The following is a 20,127-nucleotide window of genomic DNA, read 5'->3' on the forward strand; positions in this document are numbered from 1 at the left end:
TATTTAAATAATTTTTATTTGAGCTGGTACAAGAAAAAATGGCCGTTAATCAAGCTGTACAATAAAGTTTTAATTAAGAAGAATGTTTCTTGGGGATTGATAGGCAAGAGATTGTTAGTTACACCTGGAATCTATTGTGTCCACCTTCATTTTTTCACTTTAAGTGTCCATAGTTCTTGTCCTTTAGTTACTCAAAACCATGTATAAGATTATTCCCACCAAATATTGCTCATTGTACAGGTCATCAATAACATTGACATAACACTAACGCTCTGCCTACATTTTATGTGCATATAGATCCCTCTAAGAAGCTTTAAAAAGTGTTGTCTCTACTAAAAAAAAAAATCAGTGTTCAGTTTGCATTGTAGCGAAGTATTATTTTGATTAAAACCTCCCATATGTCCCTGTTGCTTTCAAGTCTAGCCTTAAACCCCTGTCTCTGTAAAAAAAACAAAAACAAAAACAAAACCCCAAAAACTTTCATAATCCAAAAAACTCTTCCCCTTCATTCATCAGTTCTAAATCTTTGTTGATGCACTAGATGGTGTCATCCATTTGCTATTTTTTTTGTTTTTCTGTTGTATAGGAAACTGTTGGTTTATTAGTAGTCTAATTGAGCACATTGAGCTCACCTCCACACAGGGAAATGTATTCTACAAATGTAATTTTTATTATAATCAAGTCTGCTTATTCTTAAAGCATTTATGTCAGATTGCTAATGGGCCCTTGCTTCTTTTTTTGTACTGCTGGATTTTTATTTACATTATTTTTGTTGTTGACTTTGCAGAACATTATATTTTGCTGCACTATAAAGGTAAAATCCATCGAATTATCAATTATCAATGAATTATCAATAGTATTGCTGACACTTACATTTTTTAACATTTACCATTGAAATCCTAATATAAATATTATGATAAGGACCTTTCCACTATGGTCATCGTGTATTCTTTATATTTCTATCCAGCATTTCTGAACTTCATTGCTTTGGAGACTGTTGTCATTTATGCTTTAAGTTCCTTTAACCACAAGCATTGTGGGACTTTACCATTAAAAATATTTCCATTTCCATGTCAAAACATTCCAACATCAGGGTGAGGTAGGTACGGGGAGAGTTTTGAGAGAGTTCCACCCCCCACCTACCTGCCAGCTCACCACTTGCTTGAGTTGCATTTAGATTATACCACCCAACTCACATTAACTCTTGACAGGCCAGGCTCCTTTCTGGTAGTTCCCAGCATTTCATTTACAAACATACCCACTACTTTCACTTGCCTTCAATACTCACTTTTTTAAACCCTGAATGAAATCAATTTAGTGTGTGTTGTATCCTCCCCATTCTTCAGCACTGTTGCACAGCTGTTCTTATTCTTTCACTCAGCCTGGTGACCTATGTCTTCTGGTGCCAGTTTCTGCAAGCCCTGAAAAGAATAAACCCTCTAATTGGCAGCAGAATGTTTGCAACAAAGAAAGACTTTTTTTTAAACAACATTCAATGGGTATGTTTAGGCTGCTTGGCAGCCAGATGATGACTCTAAACTAGTCTGATAAACTAGAGAAGTTGCATTATGTGCTTTAAGCAGGTTTGGGGTATCATGCTGTTCATTTTATCTTCCTGCTCCTGGTTCCAGGTAATAAGATTGCTCTGTATGATGCTATTTTTAAACAGTTTGTTTTTGAAGTGCACATATGAGTGAAGGGTTGCTGTATGCATCAATTGAAAACATTTCACAAAAGTTATGACTTAGGGGGGAATCAGCACTGTGCTTTAATATTGTTTAACAGACAGTAAACAATAACATGTGTGCTGATCTTTTTACAGTCATTTTGCCATGGTATTTTTTTAGAAAAGCACAAATGTCTATTTGCCAATAATAATTAAAATATGTATTTTTTAATGTGAGTCATCAAGCAACAACAAAGTTGATTTTAAAAGAGGGCTTTTTGAAGGAATTTTAGTTAAGTTACTTTTGGATGTGAATCAGGAACCACAGTTGTCTCCACATGAGAGGACTTTTTCTTTCCTCTGTGCTTGCTGTATCAGTAGACCATGTAGAGGAGGAAATAGTGTATTTTTAGAAGGGGCAGTTGTCACCTGTCAGGAACAGGCTTTATGCTAATAAAAAAATTTACCCCTGTCAGTCAGTTGTTTTATTTGCAGTGAGCACCAAGAAATGCACAGCACAATTTTCCATTTTTCATATGAATGCACAGCTATATATACAAGACAAATGTGTTAATGAGCCAAAGAAAAGTAGCCAGTTAAATATCTTAATAATTATCTTTATATTGCCACATTGTGTCACCATATTTGGAAACTTAGTTATTTTGGGTGAAAATATAAACACTCTTGGTTTTACATTTTTTCAAGGGTGTCAGATGTCAATTTTCCTTGTGGAAACATGTGTTTCATTCCCTAGAAAAATGGATCAGAGAGAGAGAGAACAAGAAAGCATGTGTATATGAACAAATTCTTAGGAAGATATCCATTTATTTATGCTTGTCCATACCAAAACCTATGTTCTAAGGGAGAGTAGGTAGAAACAAAAAGCAGGGAGATTTCACAAGAAGTTTGATTCATAATCAGTGAAAATCTAAAGATATAATTGAGAAACAATTATAATAAAAAGTAGCCTCAGCACTACACGTGTAATTTCCTGCTCAACAGGAAGTCATTACATTTTTGAAATTGTCATCCTTTTGGGAACAGTTCAGATCAGAAGGACTGGGCATGCTTCAGATAAGGGTGATTTTAATTAATTAATGCCCTTTAAGTCATGGGGAAATCTTAAAAAAACTCATGTCCAACTTTTACAGCTTTTTATAAGATGGGGAAGATCCATTTAAAGTATTTATAGTCTATGGGAAATTTATTTCTGGCCTTATTTCCAAATATTATTAGTTAATTATGCAATTGTTTTGAAGTTTTGTCATAAAAAGACATGAATATGTATTCTGACAGTAATTGAAGATAAATTCAAGTTGCTAGATTTGCACGTTTGGACTAGGCGTGTCGTGAAAGCAAAGTAAGACAGTTAATAGCTATAGACCATTACAAGGTTTTCATCTTGCTATAAACTTTAAGGCCCTCAGTATTGTTATTCAGTTAGCATTTTTTTTTTTTTTCAGTTTTTTCTTTAAAAATTCTTTGCTCTCTTCCTGCTTTCCATGTTTAACAAATCAGAGCATTATTTCCTATATTTGAATTATATATAAATATCTTTAAACAGGTAATATACTTTACTATCAAAATTTTGTGGTTGAGAAATTCAGCTATATGGAACACCATCTGTTTATGGAAGATTGATTTTTACATTGTTTACACTGAAGCATTCATGCATGAAATTTCACTACCTTTAAAATTTGGGAAATTAACATGATTTTTCAGAAAGATCCTCAAGAGAAGCGATTCACAGCAGCACAGCATGGCTGATTCTGGCAAGAGTTCTACGAACACCACCACAAACACCAGCTGCAACACAGGCAGCACCTCTCCCACTACCCTGCCAGTCAACGGGAACAACATGTCCCCAGAGAAAGAAGTGGAAGAAAATGGGCATGCAAGCTCCTCAGAAGATCCTCCCATAAAAAATGGCCTTGGATCGGAGGTCAGTAGTCTTGCTTCAAGCCCCTCTACTCCACCACAATCCGCCCTTCCACAACAACCAGCCAGGGTCAACTCCCCTGGCCGATTGTCTCGCAGTCGGGGGAACCAGAGAGCTAGCCCTTCCAGTTTAAATTACAACAGTGGTGGAGGAGGGGGTGGAGGGGGTGATAGTCCCATCACATCTGGAGGCCCAGGACTACAGAACCCAACTTCAGCTTCTTCTTCAGGCTCACAACATGTGGTGCATGTCCATGTCAACCCAGGCGAGACCTTCTCAGTTCGGCTTGGCGATCAAATCCAGCATATTCAGGGTAAGTCTTTTAGTAATTTTTTTTTTATTGATCACTCTGTCATTGCTTGGAACCAGCTGTTCCAGAATTTTTGTTGTTGGCATTTCTGTCTGCTTTTGCTTGCATTTTTTTTTAAATAAGTCATTTCAGAATTTTGAAGAGAATTTCAATGCAAGATCTACATGATAAAGGATAGATTGAGAGAGTAAAAACTTTTCAGATGCTTGAAGACATTTTCATCACTGCAGCTTTTTCCGACAGTACATGCTGCAGTTTTTTGGTGTCTGTCTTGCCACCTCCTTGCACAGGGGTGTTACATAGGAATGCAGAGCAGAGGAGGCGGCATAGTCCCTAAGCTAAGCAAACCCGCTTCGATCCAGAAACATTGTCAAATGCAAACATTGAAAGAGGAAAGGAAGAGAGGGAGGGAGAAAATGGAAGGTTTGGCAAGAGCTGATAAGAAAGGGAATGAAAGACTTGGGGGTGAGGGTTGTGTGAAGGAGAAAACTACATTTTCCTGAAAGAATTCCGTAAAGAATGTTTCAGACCGCTTACAGCTTAAGAATGAAGAAATAGGACACTTACGGACATTGTTCATGCACATACTGGCATTGCTTATGTTCAGGATTTTTGTTTGATTGTTGACTTTAAAAAAAATTAAGAGCTGGGAAAACTTGCTTTCTGATATAGCAAAATATCCTCCTATTTTCTCTCCTTACTTTATTTTTCTTGAATGCATTACGTTCTTTTTGACCCAGGTATTACATCTGTGGATGTTTGAAATGGTTTGTACTTACATATTATGCACTATTTTCATAATTTATTTTGAGTTCAAGAGGTAGGTGTGATTCGCTGGTTAAGTGTTTTGTAAAATATCCTAGTACTTTAATGCTTTCTTGTGTTCAGTGAGTCACACAATGATGGATGAATGTGTAACAGAGTCTTGATGGGTCACCTGTTAAGCCTTTTGCCAAGCAAGCCATGAATAAGTGACAAAGTTTGATTTACATGCACTACTGGTTTAATAAAAACAACGGAAAGGAGCATGTAGGGTAGCATGAGTATTTTATTCCTGTGTTTAACACTTACTACGTTACATTCATTGTTCTGAATTTTCTGAAAGTTTTGGCATCAAGGAGAGTGACATCACACCAATCAACCACAGAAGATAAGCAGGTTACTTGTAAGGGTTGACCATCGGAAAGCAGATGTGATTATTACAATGCAAGCACCTTGAAAAAGAAAGTAGTGAAAAAGAAAGTAGTGCAGTCTGCCTCCATTTTGTGCTTCATGTTCTTCCTCTTTCCCCACTATCTTTCTCTCTCACATGCATGGAAACAAACACGCACACACACAATTTGAGAAAGTTTGACTGGTCTAGCTATTTCCTGTGATGTTTAAAAACAATTGATACGAAGATCCTGATTTTTTTTCCCCACCCTAAAAGCCAGTGATTCTCTCGAAGAATGAATGTGAAAGCTGTGTGTTAGATAAGCCAGATAGGAAGCAGGAATGTCTTGCCACAACATGCAATAGGATCAATCACCTTTAAGCCGCTCTACCTGTATAAGAAGAAACCAGTGAAGAGTGTGTCTCCAAACATTGAGGGACAACGGTCTTATGAACCGGTATCAGAGAAGACCATAAGAAACATTTCCCTGCATTGGTGACTCGTTTCCTAAAGACCAGGAGACAGGCAGTGGGATTCGATGATAGATCAGAAACGACAGGTCTGGTCACCTGCCACTGTCTTCCTGTCATTGATACCTCCACTGGGGGCAGCTCGTTTACCGGCAGACATTGATTTCCGACGGAGGGACACGCTATTTTCAGACTTAGTTATCGGCAAATAATTGGCTCTCTAGCGAACATTTTCAGTGGAGACCCACACTGAACCTTTCGTTTCCTATGCGATTCTGTGTAGAAAGTATTGGGGACGCTACTTCTCTCTCTCACTCTAGCAAATCTTTTTTGTGCATGATATACCAACAAATGCAGTGCATTGTGCTTACCTCGGGTGGGGGCTTGTTTGTATGTGTGTGTGTTGAGAGGGATTGTGGGAACTATAACATGATAAATGCTCAGTCATAAAGCTTGTGTTGTCGCTAAACCCAAAATGTTGTGGAAACATTGAAGCCTAGTTCTACTCAACGGTTCTGACACATCGACTGATTACTTTACATTCGATCCTCGTTTGTGTACACATTCCTCGGAATCATTTTGTACCGTCTTTGGAGAAATATGTATTGTGAACACTGATTTTTTGCAAGCAAGGGACTGTCCCTTTGTGTTTCACCTGAAGACTGTGTGTGTTTTCAGGTGATTGTTACCATCAAACGAGTTGTCTGTTTCCACCGCGCTTCATACCGTCACGCGACCTACGTAATGTTTGCATTAGCTGCCAGGCCGAGCAGCTGTTTAAGCTTGGGGACTGCGTATCAATCGGAAGTAAACAGTTGGGAGGAACGCACCTCCCTCCCTCCCCTAGCTGCGTCAGCTTTCCCTCGTCCCTCCACGCCCTCAACCCAACCCGCGCTCCCTTGAGAAAAATGAACCTGGTGACATCCGTTAGTCGCTTGCTCCGAAGTCATTGCCGTATCGGCATATTTGTGAACTGTCTGCAGTGATAGGTTTTCACATATTTTTTGGCATTTGTAACTGGAACTGTACTCCCCCATTCCTCAAAGCAATCCCCACTCTGTAATAAACTTCACCGTGCAGCTAGAATTGGACGATGCAGCCGCTGAAGCTTGGACTTGAGGCTTGTCAACAGATGTCCTGGTTTGCCTCGCGTGTCTGCTGTGGTCGTCCGTACTGTCGGCGAATTCGTCTTTGAGGCGAGCAGGCACGCGCCGTGCAGGAATGAGCTTTTGCGCTTTACACAGCAGTGGCCGAAATGTGGGACAGTCACGGCTCTGCCTGGTAGCTGAACGCTGGTCCGTTTCCCCATCATCGTTGGATCTTGCCTTTTAACCCCAACCCTCCCCTTGGTTATTTTTTGTAATCTTCGTGGCCAGATGATGTTACCATGGGGAGATAATTAATGCTATCGATATTCCGAGTATTCGAAGTGGAAGGTCAGAAAGCTGACTAGTTTAAAAGGGCAATAAATGAAAGATACCATTGCTTTCAACAGAAGTATTAGCAAAATTACATTTTACATGCTAAAGGTATTGCCCCCAACAGAAATCACGTGTTTTTCATTCGAATCTTTGAAAAGTAACTCGAATATCGAGGACATTTGAAGGGGTGTTTGCGCGCGCGCCCACTTTCAAGAAAGCGGGACGAACGAGCGAGCAAGCGACAAACTACGATTTATCTCGATTTTCACTCGCTGTCCCTCTTCCGTTGATCTGCACAGCACAAACGCACTATCTGCTTAAAACAAATGCACTGTGGTCTGTCACCAGGGCGATGCCCCGGTACCCCGGCTAGTCCTGACTCCATACAGGACTGGGGAAAGTAATTCAGGGATAGGAGATGGGCAGCGCCCAGCACCACACTCCCAAACGAGCTTTAAAAAGGGGTTAAGGAACGACCTTTACCTCATCAGTAAGTAGTAAATAAACTGCTGTACAGCAGCGTTGGTTTTAGCACTTTTGGTATGCCGTCAGCTGGAGCAGCACTCTTCTGTGTAAACAAAGTAAGAAGGAAACAGCTTCGTGAAATCTTATATCATTGATAGCGGCGCACTTGCCGAAAGTTTCCAGGTGCCGAAATTGTGTAGTTTACTACTTAACTGCAGAATTATGTAGATGTTTTACTGTCATCCCGACTACACGAGCTATTAGCATACTCGCTTAATTAGCTCCCACCCATCTTTCTCTGTCTCTTAATTGTGACTAGTCTTTGGGTGGATATAATGATTTGTATATAATGATAGGGGTTTAAGTGCGCCAGCCGGACCTGTTCTGTGCCTCTCCCAGGTCTCCCAGCAGATGCTCTGTCCACTCCTTGATGTTACTCAACCACCATTTCCTTTGCCTCGTCTTTGGGCATTGTATCATGTCATGCCCGAACCAAACCAGTTTTCGCTGCTTGACGGTGGAGAGCAGAGGGTTTGTGAGGACCGACCTGTATGGTGACCAGACTACGGAGCAATTCGTTTGTCTTCTGTTCCTTGTATGAGATGTGGAGCAGTCTCCGAAAATGTCACCACGAATTCTTAGATCTTTCTTCCGTATCAGGGTCCATGTTTGACATTCGTACAGCAAGATGGAAGCGACCAGGTACTTGCATAACTTTTCAGCGCAAATATTAAAATCATTGTCTTTAGGCATTTTAAAAATTTATTTGTCAGTTTCTGCACTTTGCGGTACCTGACCCACGATATGAATATGAAGTACAGGAGTGCAAAAATATTTAAATTATTTGCTTTAATATACACTGTAGAAGTTCTTCTACTGTAGAGCGTGGGAAAGGAAGGTGGTGGTGTTCCAGATGCTGTTCGTTAGCATGTTAGGTCTGGGAATTGACCGTACATTCAGGCGCAACAAAACGTTAAAATAATCAGTTGAGCACACTTCCTAACGTGTGCACGCGCGCACGCACACACACAGCCGAAGGAAGGTTGTCCGGTAGTCAGAACCTCAAACACTAACTTGCTGCTACAGAGAGTAGTCTAGCATCCTCTGTGCCAAGTGCTTTTGTTTTTTAACCTATACACCCAGCCTGGGGACTTATCTGATTCATCTCTGGACCCAGACAGCTCACCACACTTCCGTCCGCAATCTCTTCCTGAATGAGAGTTGCTGCCCTTGGTATTGATGCTGAGCCAAAAGATCCCCCCGCTGTGACTTGGCATCGTTCTGCAGCCACAATCGAAAAAAATACTCCATTTCGCAGATTTCTTGGAGGGTGGCGGCGAGGGGTAGGGGCGAGCGCAAGCTATTATCATTGTGTCCTACTTCAATCGATTGTGATACAAGGAGACGAGAGCTGGTCAGTTGATCGTGATTGTAGAGAGCAGAGCAGGCAATGTCTCTCTCATGCACTAGCCGACCCGTGGTCTCAGTAGCATTGTGATTGTCTGTGTCACTGTATGCCTCTGAGACCAGGACGAAGGATGATAATGAGCAACAGAAACGGTTGTTCAAAGTTTCAATAATAATAAACAATCATCTCTTTTCCTTCTGTTTCCTGTGTGTTTGCTATGATGTGTCCTAGTAAATCTGAATCGGAGCCAGTCAGTGGAGCTGGACACGCGTTACCATTTTTTTGCCTCATTCACGATTTAGTATCGGCGTCGAGGCGCCGCCGAGCGAGTGAGTCATTCTGGCTGCTGGGTTTTTCCCTCAGACTGGCCCGTCTGGAGGCTTCCGCACGTAGTGCCCTGACCTCCATCCCTAGCCCACCTGCAACCTGGCGCAGCTACCTGTAAGCTTCGTGTAGTCACCGTGCTCCAGTTCTGAGGTACACGCGCGTACGCCGTGGTGGCAGATAATCTACGTTTAATAATTTCCTTCCGTTTTGAATGTTCAGGTGAGCAGATTTTTCCAGATGTGAAGATTGTCCGTACTATATGATAGAACAACCGGGAAGAAATATCAAACTCTACTTGCCACTAGCAAGAAGCACCTTCATATCCGCTCAACACGACGAGTTGCTGGCGGAGTGTAGACTTCTAAGACCGGCTTTTGACGAGAATCCCAGGAATCAAAGGAACCAATAGAAGTTGAACAACATTAAGAAAACGACTGGTTTCCGGCTTCTCAGGCTCAATTATGCTGTGCAATCAGGAAGCTGTATATTTCACACACGGTCGCGACACATACATTGCAGTTTTGGCTCGGATCGCTTGAACCTTTTGAAGCCATTTTGTAAACTCGCGGTAAATGAGGTTTTGGTTTAGCTGCAATCATTTCTCGCTCTTGAACACCAAAGATCACATGATACCCATCCTCAAGCGTAAGAGAAATTACAAACCTCAAACTGTATTTCTGACTTACGTAATTAATTAAAGGTGCCTTAATGGAGAGGGGAGGCTACTGGCTTTCGTTTGCTGAAGCAACAGTTGCTGCGTTTATCGTTTGAGCGGGCAGCTGAGCCCGGTTGTTTCTGAGTGTGTCTGTGCTGCTGGACTGGCCACGTCTGAGGGACAGGGTGACATCACGTGACCTGAAGACGCGCCCAAGTTCAAGCGCAGGACACGCGATCAGTGTGACCGATGAAAAGAAAGCACTACCAGTACAAGCTACATTTTACAAAATAAACAAGAATAGGATAGTATGCAAATGATACGGGTTGAAGCGGTTTGCCATATTTGTATGACACTAACCTGCAGTTCGCAAAAAAGAAGTAACATAACAGCTGCACAGTGGAACGCTGTTTCGATTGCTAGCAGATGCGTTATCAATACTTTTTTAATAGAAAAAAAAACGCAATAAGCACCTTGTTTAGCACTCCTGAAATGGTTGTGCCACCTGTGAGAGAATTGATACGGTTTCTCACTGAACCAGTGAGCCGCTTTTGCGCCCCCCCCCCCCCGAAAAAAAAACCTCACTAAAAATGGTTAAATGCGGTAGATTTGGTTTTTTTTCTTTTTTTCTCAGTTTATATTGGTACTGCTTTTTTCTGCAGAACTAATTATGCACGTCAATCACAATGTTACTCCACCATGTTGAGGTTCCTGGCGTGATCGGCACCACGCGTTGGGACTTACTGAGGGTTGGGTATTTCAGTGTTAAATAAAATCATTCTTTGTAATGTTAAAATTTGCCTTTCAACATTTTCAAAGCCAGACAAAGATTCTTGGCATTTAAAAAAAAAAAGTGTTCATCATTCTTCAGATACCAGGTCGAATTGAATGGAAGGGGAGACAATGATATTAATAGGTGCAAAAGTCAAGAAGAAGAAGAAGCCATTGTCAACCGTTTTATCCCATGAACAATCCCTTTTCATATAACTGCCTTAGAGTGTTTCCAGAAGCGAGTGGAAGTGGAGAGGGAGGGATTGCAGGAGGAAAAAAGAAAGGAGACATGTAATTGTAAAAAGTCAATATAAATAGAGAGAGAAGGGAGAAAATAATCTTTAAGGGATGGTATACTTTTGCGAATTTTTAAAATCTCATTTAACGCAGAATTGCAGACCTTTGTGGAGTCCGCTGTACAGTATTTTACCAGCCTTCCGAAACACCTGTTATCGGCGCGCCGTTATGCACGCCTTATCGCCGCCATCAAAATCGACATTTTTCTAGCGAGTGATGGCTTGCGAGTGAAACCACGACCCCAAAGCCTAGAATATGTCATTGAGGGTTGTCCAGCCCGCCCCTGACATAGACGCCAATGCGGCCCCAGAGACGAGAACTGCAGGAAACGCCACGGGGCTGGCACAGACGCCATGGCGATTACACACTTAATCTTTGCCAGCCAACCCCAGCTGCCACTCTGGGGAGCATTTCCAACGAGGAAAGCGAAGAATCACATACTCTGCAACTTTGCATTTCTGGTGCTTTGTTGCCTAGACGTTTGTTGTTGGTGAGATGAAGAGATTTGTGCTTTTTATTTATTTAATTTGCGATGATTGTTGTTTGTTCTCGTGAAACATGAGTTAGTGCGAAGATGGTTCGTTATCTCGTGCTTGTTATAGATAAGCTTAGGAAACACATATCTCCGTCAAGAAATTAAGTCCCTAACAAGTGTAGAGGAAACCATCGCATCAGAAGACAGGAATATAGATTTTGCGCACAAGGACATTGCAGGCTCAGCGGTGCTTTGCCTCAAGATGGTTAGTTGACGGGTGTGTGTTTGTGTGTGCGTACACACGCAGGAAAGAGAGAGAGTGGGGGGAGTCACGTGAGTGTAGGTGCTTGATAAAAGCAAGAGCTTGGCATGAGGGTACCCCCCACATCCTGGTTTTGCTTCCACCAACCGTCTCCCTTCCCCCACCCCCACTTGCGATCTTCCCTTTGACCGTGCGGCTGAAGTCAATACAATCTAATTTCCACACTCGGATATAGACTTCAGCCCGACAATGCGGGTAGTTGAAGAGACTCCATGACATTGGTTGCCTTGTCGACTACAGCTGCTTTTGACATCTTGATGTTTGTCTACGCGTACGAAATATGATGGTGCCGGTTCCAATTTCGTACCAGGGGTCCTCTGTTCAGACGAGATTTACAGTAACGGCTGCAAATTTTGGACCACCGACTCTCTGTGGCATGGGAATGAAAGGGAGTGCAGGGATCGAGTTCCTATAAACTCAGAAGTGGCTCCCAGGGTACAGGGTGGTCTCAGTCTCTGGAATAGTGTGCGTGACGGGGGAGGTCAGGCTTTGTCATATACTGTACAAAGTACATTGGTGCCGGAATCCCACGGGTGGGTTGGGTGTTGAGACGTGCGGATGCACTTGAGTCCACACGACTGCAACTCCAGTTCGAGCATGCACGCATCTGTTTGTGCACAACCCGTTAACTTGTTTAGTCTCTGTCAGGAGGCTGGCTGTTGGCTTCTGCTTTTTGTGTGAAGAAATCGGCAAGCTTGCTGCTTGCTGCCTTTGGGGTCACTGTCGAAATGATGGACATTCAAGTGTCTGATCTGTCGAGTGTTCTAAGCCATTTCGAGGGTTCTGTGTGCTGGCAGTTGACCCTCGTAATTGGTTCTTAGTTCTGTTTCGTCTGCCATCACATAGTGTTTGGTGGGTTGTCCTGCAGGAACCAGAAGTATTTGACCTTCGGAAACGTGCTCTGACCCGCTATTGAACTTTTTTGTTTTGAAGTGCGCAGTTATCTCCGCATTAGTCGGAAACTCAATGCTGATCAGCGCCACTGATGCAAGGTTGGCAGGTTGAACAGAAATAGCTTTGACGAAAAGCGAAGTCTTCGGTGGACGCCTTAGAGGGAAAGGCGCTCGAGGTGACAGGAAAACAGAAAGATCGTGTCTGATCCAGGATTGAAGGCCCGATGGCGGAGGGAGTGGGAATGAAGATTGATCTGTAGAGCACGCCTAAGATGATGGCGGCTGTTGCATAGTATTGGAGGTAGCTGTGGATGGAGGATAAGTAGAAGCCTGTACATTGTGCAACACCATTGTAAACTCATTTAAATTGAGATAAACAGGCAGATAAACACAAGAAACACGGTTTGGCCGAGATGCGGTGGACGGGTTCAGGCGAGAAGGACGCTCCCTTCGGCCACAAGCTGTTCAACAGCGGCAGCGAGAAAAGGCAACTAGGCGTTGCTTTCTCGTCCACTCAAGAGCAGCGGAGCGGTCCTAAGTTGGGAGCGCATCTCGAGCAGACTCGCAACCATTCGTATAGCGGCCTCGGTTCGGTTTAGGAGCGACCTCACCAACGACCGGAAGGCGTTTGCTGGAGTTCGCCGGAACCCATGGCTTGACTCTATCTAACACTTTGTTTCCACACAAACCTCCTTGGCTGGCCACCTGGTGCTCACCCGATGGCGTGGTGAAAACCCAGATTGATTATGTGCTGGTCCCTCAAAGCTGTCGTTCAAGCATCTTGCAGGCAGGGACACGAGAGTACCCGGGTGCGGATATCGGGTCAGACCATAAGCTCGTGGTGGCTTCCCTGCGCTTGAAGGTCTCATCGCAGCGATGAGAACGGCACACGCATTCGATGGTGCACGGAAAAACTCCAAGATCCTGGAGTCGCGGCTGCCTTTCGCGTCGAAGTAGGCGGGCGATTCTCAGCCCTCAGCCTACTAGATGGCGAATTTGACGTAGACACGCTCTCGGTCAACGTCAAACAGGTTCTTCACTCCTCGGCAGACAAAGTTCTGGGGAGAAAAACGCCAACAAAGTTGCCCTGGATCACAAAGAAAGTTCTTAAACTTTGTGAGCTCAGGAAAACCTTGAGAGCTCAAAGGCGAAGAAGTCCTGAGGCGGACGCGGCACAGGAAAGTGCGTGAAAACATCAAAGCCGCCAAGGAGGCTTGGTTGGACGCAAGGTGGGACGAAATCGATGATGGAGTCAAGTGGGGGACTATCGGAAAGCGTTCGCGTTACTGAGAACACTCTCCCGAGATCGTCCTCGGAAGGGAGTGATGAAAATTGAGGACGAGCAGGGCCACCTGCTGAAGGGGAAAATGGAGGTCCTCAATCGATTCACAGAATATTGCAGCGAGCTTTACAACGCCCCTATCGAGAAGGATTTGACCGTCCTCGAAGTGCGGCCATCCGCAGAGGATACTCCGGACCTGCAGGTCCTGAGGGCGGAGGTTGAAGCGGCAATAAGGGACATGCAGCCCGGAAAAGTTGCTGGTATCGATAATGTCCCAGCGGAACTGATCAGGGGAGGGGTGAGGAGTTAACCGACGTACTTACGAATATATGTCGCGAAATCTGGCGAACCAAGCAGTGGCCGAAGGAGTGGCTGCGGTCCGTCGTGGTACCGCTGCCAAAGTCTGGAAACAGTTCCAAATGCGAGAATTACCAAATGATTAGCCTCATTTGTCACGCCAGCAAAGTTATGTTGCGTGTTCTCCACCGGCGACTCACCGCCTCTGCAGAGTCGATTCTAGCTGAAGAGCAAGCCGGATTTCGGGCCGGCCATAGCACGATCGAACACATCTTCAGCTTGAGGGCTATGGTGGAGAAACACATGCAGCACGGTATCTCAATATACCAGAACTTTGTGACTTCAAAAAGGCTTTCGACCGGGTCTGGCACGAGGGACTGTGGGACACCCTTCGGTCATTCCAAGTGGATGAGGGTCTGATCCGGACTATCATAGGCCTCTGTGATGGATCTACGAGTTCCGTTCAGTTGCACAACAAAATGGGGAAGCTCTTCCCCATGACCTTGGGTATCCGCCAGGGCTGCCCTCTCTCTCTCTCCGGTGCTGTTCAACATCTATTTGGAAAAGGTAATGCGCAATGCGTTGGAAGGTCACGAACCATCCGTTTCGATCGGAGGGAGACCGATCAGTAATCTTCGCTTTGCTGATGATATAGCTCTAATAGCTGGAAGCAACAGCGAGTTACAGGACCTTACCAACAGGCTAGACACTTGCGCACGGCAGTACGGGATGGAGATCAGCACGGAGAAGAGCAAGGTCCTGGTGAACGCCATCAGTCCAGCAGAGACTGACATTAAACTGAACGGGAAAACTCTGGAAGCAGGTTCAGACCTTCAAGTACCTGGGTTCCATCCTCACCAGCGGCGGGAATAGTGCGGAAGATGTTCGTGCCAGGTTAGAAGCCGCAACTGCGGCGATGACGAGACTTAGTCGAATATGGAATAGCAAAAGGATCTCGTTTGCTACGAAATTTCGACTCTACAAGTCTCTAGTCGTCCCAGTTCTGCTGTACGGCTCCGAGACCTGGACGCTGCTAACGGACCAGGAGCGGAAGATAGCAGCGTTCGAGATGGAGTGCTATAGGAGAATGCTTGTGTCTCCTATAGAGAGGAAAAGACGAACGAATTCGTACGAAACCTAGTCCGCAGTCTGGTTGGGAACCAGGAGCCACTCCTCACAACCGTGAAACGATACAAGTTACGCTGGTTCGGACAGGGCGGCATTCCTAAGCTAGTCTCGCAGGGTAACGTTAGGGGCAAAAGACGCGTAGGAAAACAGAAGCTGTGGGAGACAAATGTGCTGGAGTAGACTGGACGTCCACTGGGTGACCTGAACACCCGGATGGCTGATCGTTTTCAGTATCGGAGGTTCGTTAATCGGAGTCTAAGTCACCTGGAATACCAACGAGACGCAAGAGCGGCATCTCAGCGCTCAAAGAAAAAGTTATGTAACTATGACACGTCACAAGGTAACACCGGGAAGCGCTTCTTCATTGCAGCCTATAGGAAATATAAGGCATGATCTACATGTTTAGAGTAGGCCATATACACATTACTTAAAAACAACCTTTTGGTAAAAATAAGAAGAGGGTCTAGCTTGTGTCGAGATAAACAAAAATGACATAAACGTGATATTTTAAAACTAGAAGATCGTTTCCCTTGCTAGACGAGCTGTCCATGTGCCTGGCATCATTAGTGTGAGCCATGGTGACGAAGACATGACCCACTTCAGCTGTACCCGGACGTGATGTCTCCGACAGTTCCAAGCCGTCGCCAGTGCTGCCAATTAACCTTTTGACTGCATGCCTTGCCGAGTCTTTCGGGAAATAATAATAAAGAAAAGCATTTGTCAGCAAACATCCCCCGCCCTTAAATAGCTTACCTTCTGCCTAGCTTGCCAGCTCGCGGTCTCCTATATAAATGGTTTGGTTATGAGGGCTCTTACTACTTTTTGTTTTTATCTCGCTTGACCGACTTTAAGATCCTGACACTCATTTAAAAAAATATATTATGTCATTCATTTGTATAACGTTTCCTCCCCTTGTTTGTGTTGTCGATCGTCATCTAAAATAACGGACCTTGTGTATTGCGCGGCCTGTAGCCATATTGTGACCATGTATCTATGTCAGTGGGATTGCGGAGAGCTTTGCGCTTAATTGTGGTATTAGTAGTAGTGTGTGTGTTTATATAACCGCTTGAACGGATGCATTTAGTTCCATCTGCACCACGTCAAAGCAGGTAATTTTATTTTAATAGCGCTTTGGGGGCATGGACGACAGCAAAGGACGAAAAATAAAAAATAAAAAAATAGCGCATTTCCTGATTACATAGCGGGATTAGAACCACACACACTATGGAGTTTATCAGCACGCTGCTGTTGGCTACGTTTACAGCCTGTGTCGTTATTGCGGCCCATCACCCTCACTCAGGACTAGCAAGATTTTTTTTTAACCACTCGGCTAAAAATGGGGATACATTTAAACGGATCTAGGGTTAGGAGAAACAGAAATCATTCTCAGAGAGTCCTAAGATGCCACTGGGTGACCAAATAAACGTATGACTGGTTCATCGGAATACCTTACTGCATGCCATGAGGATTAAAGCATTCTGCCAAAATTCTCACAGTTAATACAGAAGCCGCAGCTTCGCCCTGCGCCAAAAGAAGAACATGTTAGACATCAGATCGCACACACACATATATATTTTTTCTTGCTTTCAGTTTTTTTAACAGATAGCGTCAGTCATCTCCGCAGCTTTGAATAAAGTGACAAGGATGAAAGCGATTCGTGAATTAACGTGGAGTTGGATGAGGGCCGCGGAACTAGTTCAAGTCACCTTACATACAGCTACACGTTCTTTGAGGCGAGGATGCAGGGAGAAAAAAATGTCAAGAGGAAATGAGATAGAATGGGAAGAGGAAGAAGGCTCTTGATACGTCTAAACTACGTGAAGTGCGCCTGCTGGGGACCGAACTGGCGTGTGCACGCGACGGTGCATGCTTGCACGTGAAACACGAGAAATCGCACCTCCACACGCAGTCGCGCGCTCTCGTGCATGCACGTACACGCGGTGTTGGACGACCTGGACCGGGCTTGTAATAGAAGCTAATGATCATCAGCTTGCCCTTCTGCAAACGCTTAGCTTTTGAGGTTTTCCATATGCCAGACAGAAAAACAGGAAGAGGACTTTTTTTATTCTGTTATATGACCGCACTTAGGGGAGAACTGTCTTGTTATGTTCAAGACAGGGTGCGTTACGGGTGACGTGGGCAAACGATGGTGGTATTTGTGACAGTCTAGGTTTAATAGTATTGTTGACTGTTTGGTGGGTTTTGTATTTAATGTAATTTTTGTACTCTCAAGTGCCCTAGTAAAAGGAAAAGTAATCCATGAACCTGTAACCTGATACAAATAGTTTTTTTAAGAACCCACTGTGCTTTCGTAGCAGCAGTATTTAAAATCTGGAAAAAATAGAAATGTGTGAGAGAGATATGGAGTGTTGGTATACATGATCGTACATCGGTTTGTTAACAGCAACACGATTGAATACTGTACATCTTTATACAGCCCCATTAAGTAAACGGTATGAAATCACACTAATAAACTCCACGTCAGGTCACTGAAAAGGGAACTGGGTTTTTTTTTTTTTGAAAGTTGAGTAGAGGAGTTGTGTCCCTTCCCACATGGTCCCTAACCCCAAGTGCTTTTCGTTGTCCTCACATTGGCAATTACTTCTACGTTAATAAAGTACGTTTAAGTGAGACTGGAATACTGTCGAGTAATCAGACTCTCCCTCCCCTCACTTTCGAAATTTTAATGTTTTATTTTAACGATTAATTTTTTTAAGTATTTCGAAAGTTAAAAAGGGGAGACCCGAGAGAACAGTGGTAAAGTGCTTCTTGCCAGTCCATGGAGTTCCTCTTTGGGGGCGTGGATTTTTCTCTGCCTTTGTCACTCGTTTGTTGGTCTGTCCATCGTGAGATTCTCCAAGTTCTCCCATCATCATCCTCTTTCCCCATAATGTCAAATCAAGTACCAGGGGAAATACTTTTCTATTCAAGCATCCACTCATCCATACGATGAAATGTAGAAATGCAGTTTTTTAAAATCATTGTTTAACTAATTTTTTCGTAATTTGAGCACACCGTCTAGAAGCTCCATAATACAAATGAAGCACAAAAGACAGCGAATGGTAGTTGTGTACAGTTAACCAGTTGCAACCAAAAGTGTATGTCAGTTAGCCCCTTCCCTCTTGCTTATCCCGTTTTTCTGCGTATCTCTTGTTTCAGTCCTCCTGAGCACAGCTGCTCAGATTAGCAACTTCTCTTCGCGTCGTTAAACAACTTCACAGCTTTCTTGCAGACTGTGTTTTGATGTCCTGGCACCTCAGATTGCTCGCTTGTTGGGCTGAAGTTTGTAGCCTCCGCTGCATCCGAAACAAACTTGTCTATTAGTAACAGGAGTACAGGCAATTAGAATAAAGGGAACATCAAAGGAATAAAGTAAGTTTTGTATGGCATCTCCAGTCTGTATGAGAACATGGTAAGCCTCCTTTATGGTGGGAATGTTTCTTTATACGTTTGAGTTGCTGATACCATGGTTACATGAAGTGAATCCGTTCAACAGATATTTTGCTTATGTGCGGAGTTTCTTTTTAATTAACGTGGCTTCGAGATTGCTTTGGTATATTTGCATTTCACTTCATTAAATATCCTCCTAGGTATACATTTTTGGTGCGATGCGTTTGAAGATAGCAGAGGTAGCATCTGAACCCCTGCTGCACGTCCCGGAGAAACTCTCATTTCACGCCATGAACAAGAAGCTCACCTTATGAAACTGTTGTTGGCTGGATTAACGAGGTTCCATGAAAAAAAAAAAATACCACGTCGATGAAGTGCTTTCATGTACCTGCCATCAATATTTTTCCTTATATATATATAGTGTGGAAAATATGCGTCCATCTATCTCTTCACACACACTTCTTTGTCTCTCTTGAACAGTGGGAATGAATGTATCAAAATTGCGATGGTTACATCCCAGATATCCTAGGTCCGATAAATTATGGACTGAAAACCTGAGAGAGACAACAGCAATCGGAGGATATTTTAGAACCAGAAAATGTATATTCGTGAAAGGGTGTGTGTGTCTTGTACTCGTGGCTTTACGCTCCTGTATTACTTGCTGGACCGGCAGTTGCATTCAGTTATTGTTCAGGGAGGCAATGAAGCCATTGATGTGGTTATGGCTAGATTGAGCAGAACGCGTCTGACACGTCCATTGGCTTCTGTCTTAGTATCCACCCTTAACTAGACCTAGTCTTGGAAGAGACCTGGGTACCCCCATTAAGTTCGCATACAAAATTTACACCCGTGGTGAGTTGCATACCCCTGGAAAGTGTTTGATGGTTTTCCCTGTCGGGGAACGACAGTCAGTCATATTAGGCTTGGCATACGGCACTTTGTGAGGGTTTATTTTCTTTGCCTCGTCTCCAAACAAGGTTGAATTGGAAAAAAAAATAGATAACTCAAAGAAACTGCTTGACATCTCAGAAGTATTGTTTGCACAGGCACAGAGGTGATCACTGGAAAGAGCATGCACAGTATAAAATAGCAAACAGAACAAACAAGAGAAATGATTCCATGCGTTTGATGCTTACATAAGGGTGTCTCATTAGCTGCTCCCTGCAGGACGTCCAGCCGCGTGACAAGGGGATGTGTTGCGCGTGATTAACAGTTGGCAATGTTGGAAGGAAGATTCGCATGAAACGAATATTTACAGTACTTCACAGACTCCGAAAACAAGCTTTTCTGCTTCCTGCCCACCCCATCTTCGCTTGTTCTCGATGTTAAATGGGAGTGATATTTGTGCAGGCTTTTGCAACACAAAGACCTGTACCTAATTATCTTTTCATTTCAAGTGACACGACGTTGAACTTTAACCGAACTTCGTCTATTGTCTCTTCCCCTGCCTCGCGCGTT

At 43.7% G+C, this 20,127-nt stretch overlaps 1 protein-coding gene across 1 annotated transcript in view; it reads left to right on the top strand.

The window, feature by feature from the left end:
• Positions 1 to 20,127, top strand: part of LOC112554820 (fibronectin type-III domain-containing protein 3a-like) — an 87,327-nt gene that overhangs the window by 6,181 nt on the left and 61,019 nt on the right. The window contains exon 2 of the mRNA XM_025222873.1: positions 3,389 to 3,918. Coding sequence (XP_025078658.1) covers positions 3,389 to 3,918 — 530 coding nt within the window. The remainder of the gene's footprint in view (positions 1 to 3,388; positions 3,919 to 20,127) is intronic.

Source organism: Pomacea canaliculata, linkage group LG14, assembly GCF_003073045.1.
Source record: "Pomacea canaliculata isolate SZHN2017 linkage group LG14, ASM307304v1, whole genome shotgun sequence".
Lineage (NCBI taxonomy): Eukaryota > Metazoa > Mollusca > Gastropoda > Architaenioglossa > Ampullariidae > Pomacea > Pomacea canaliculata.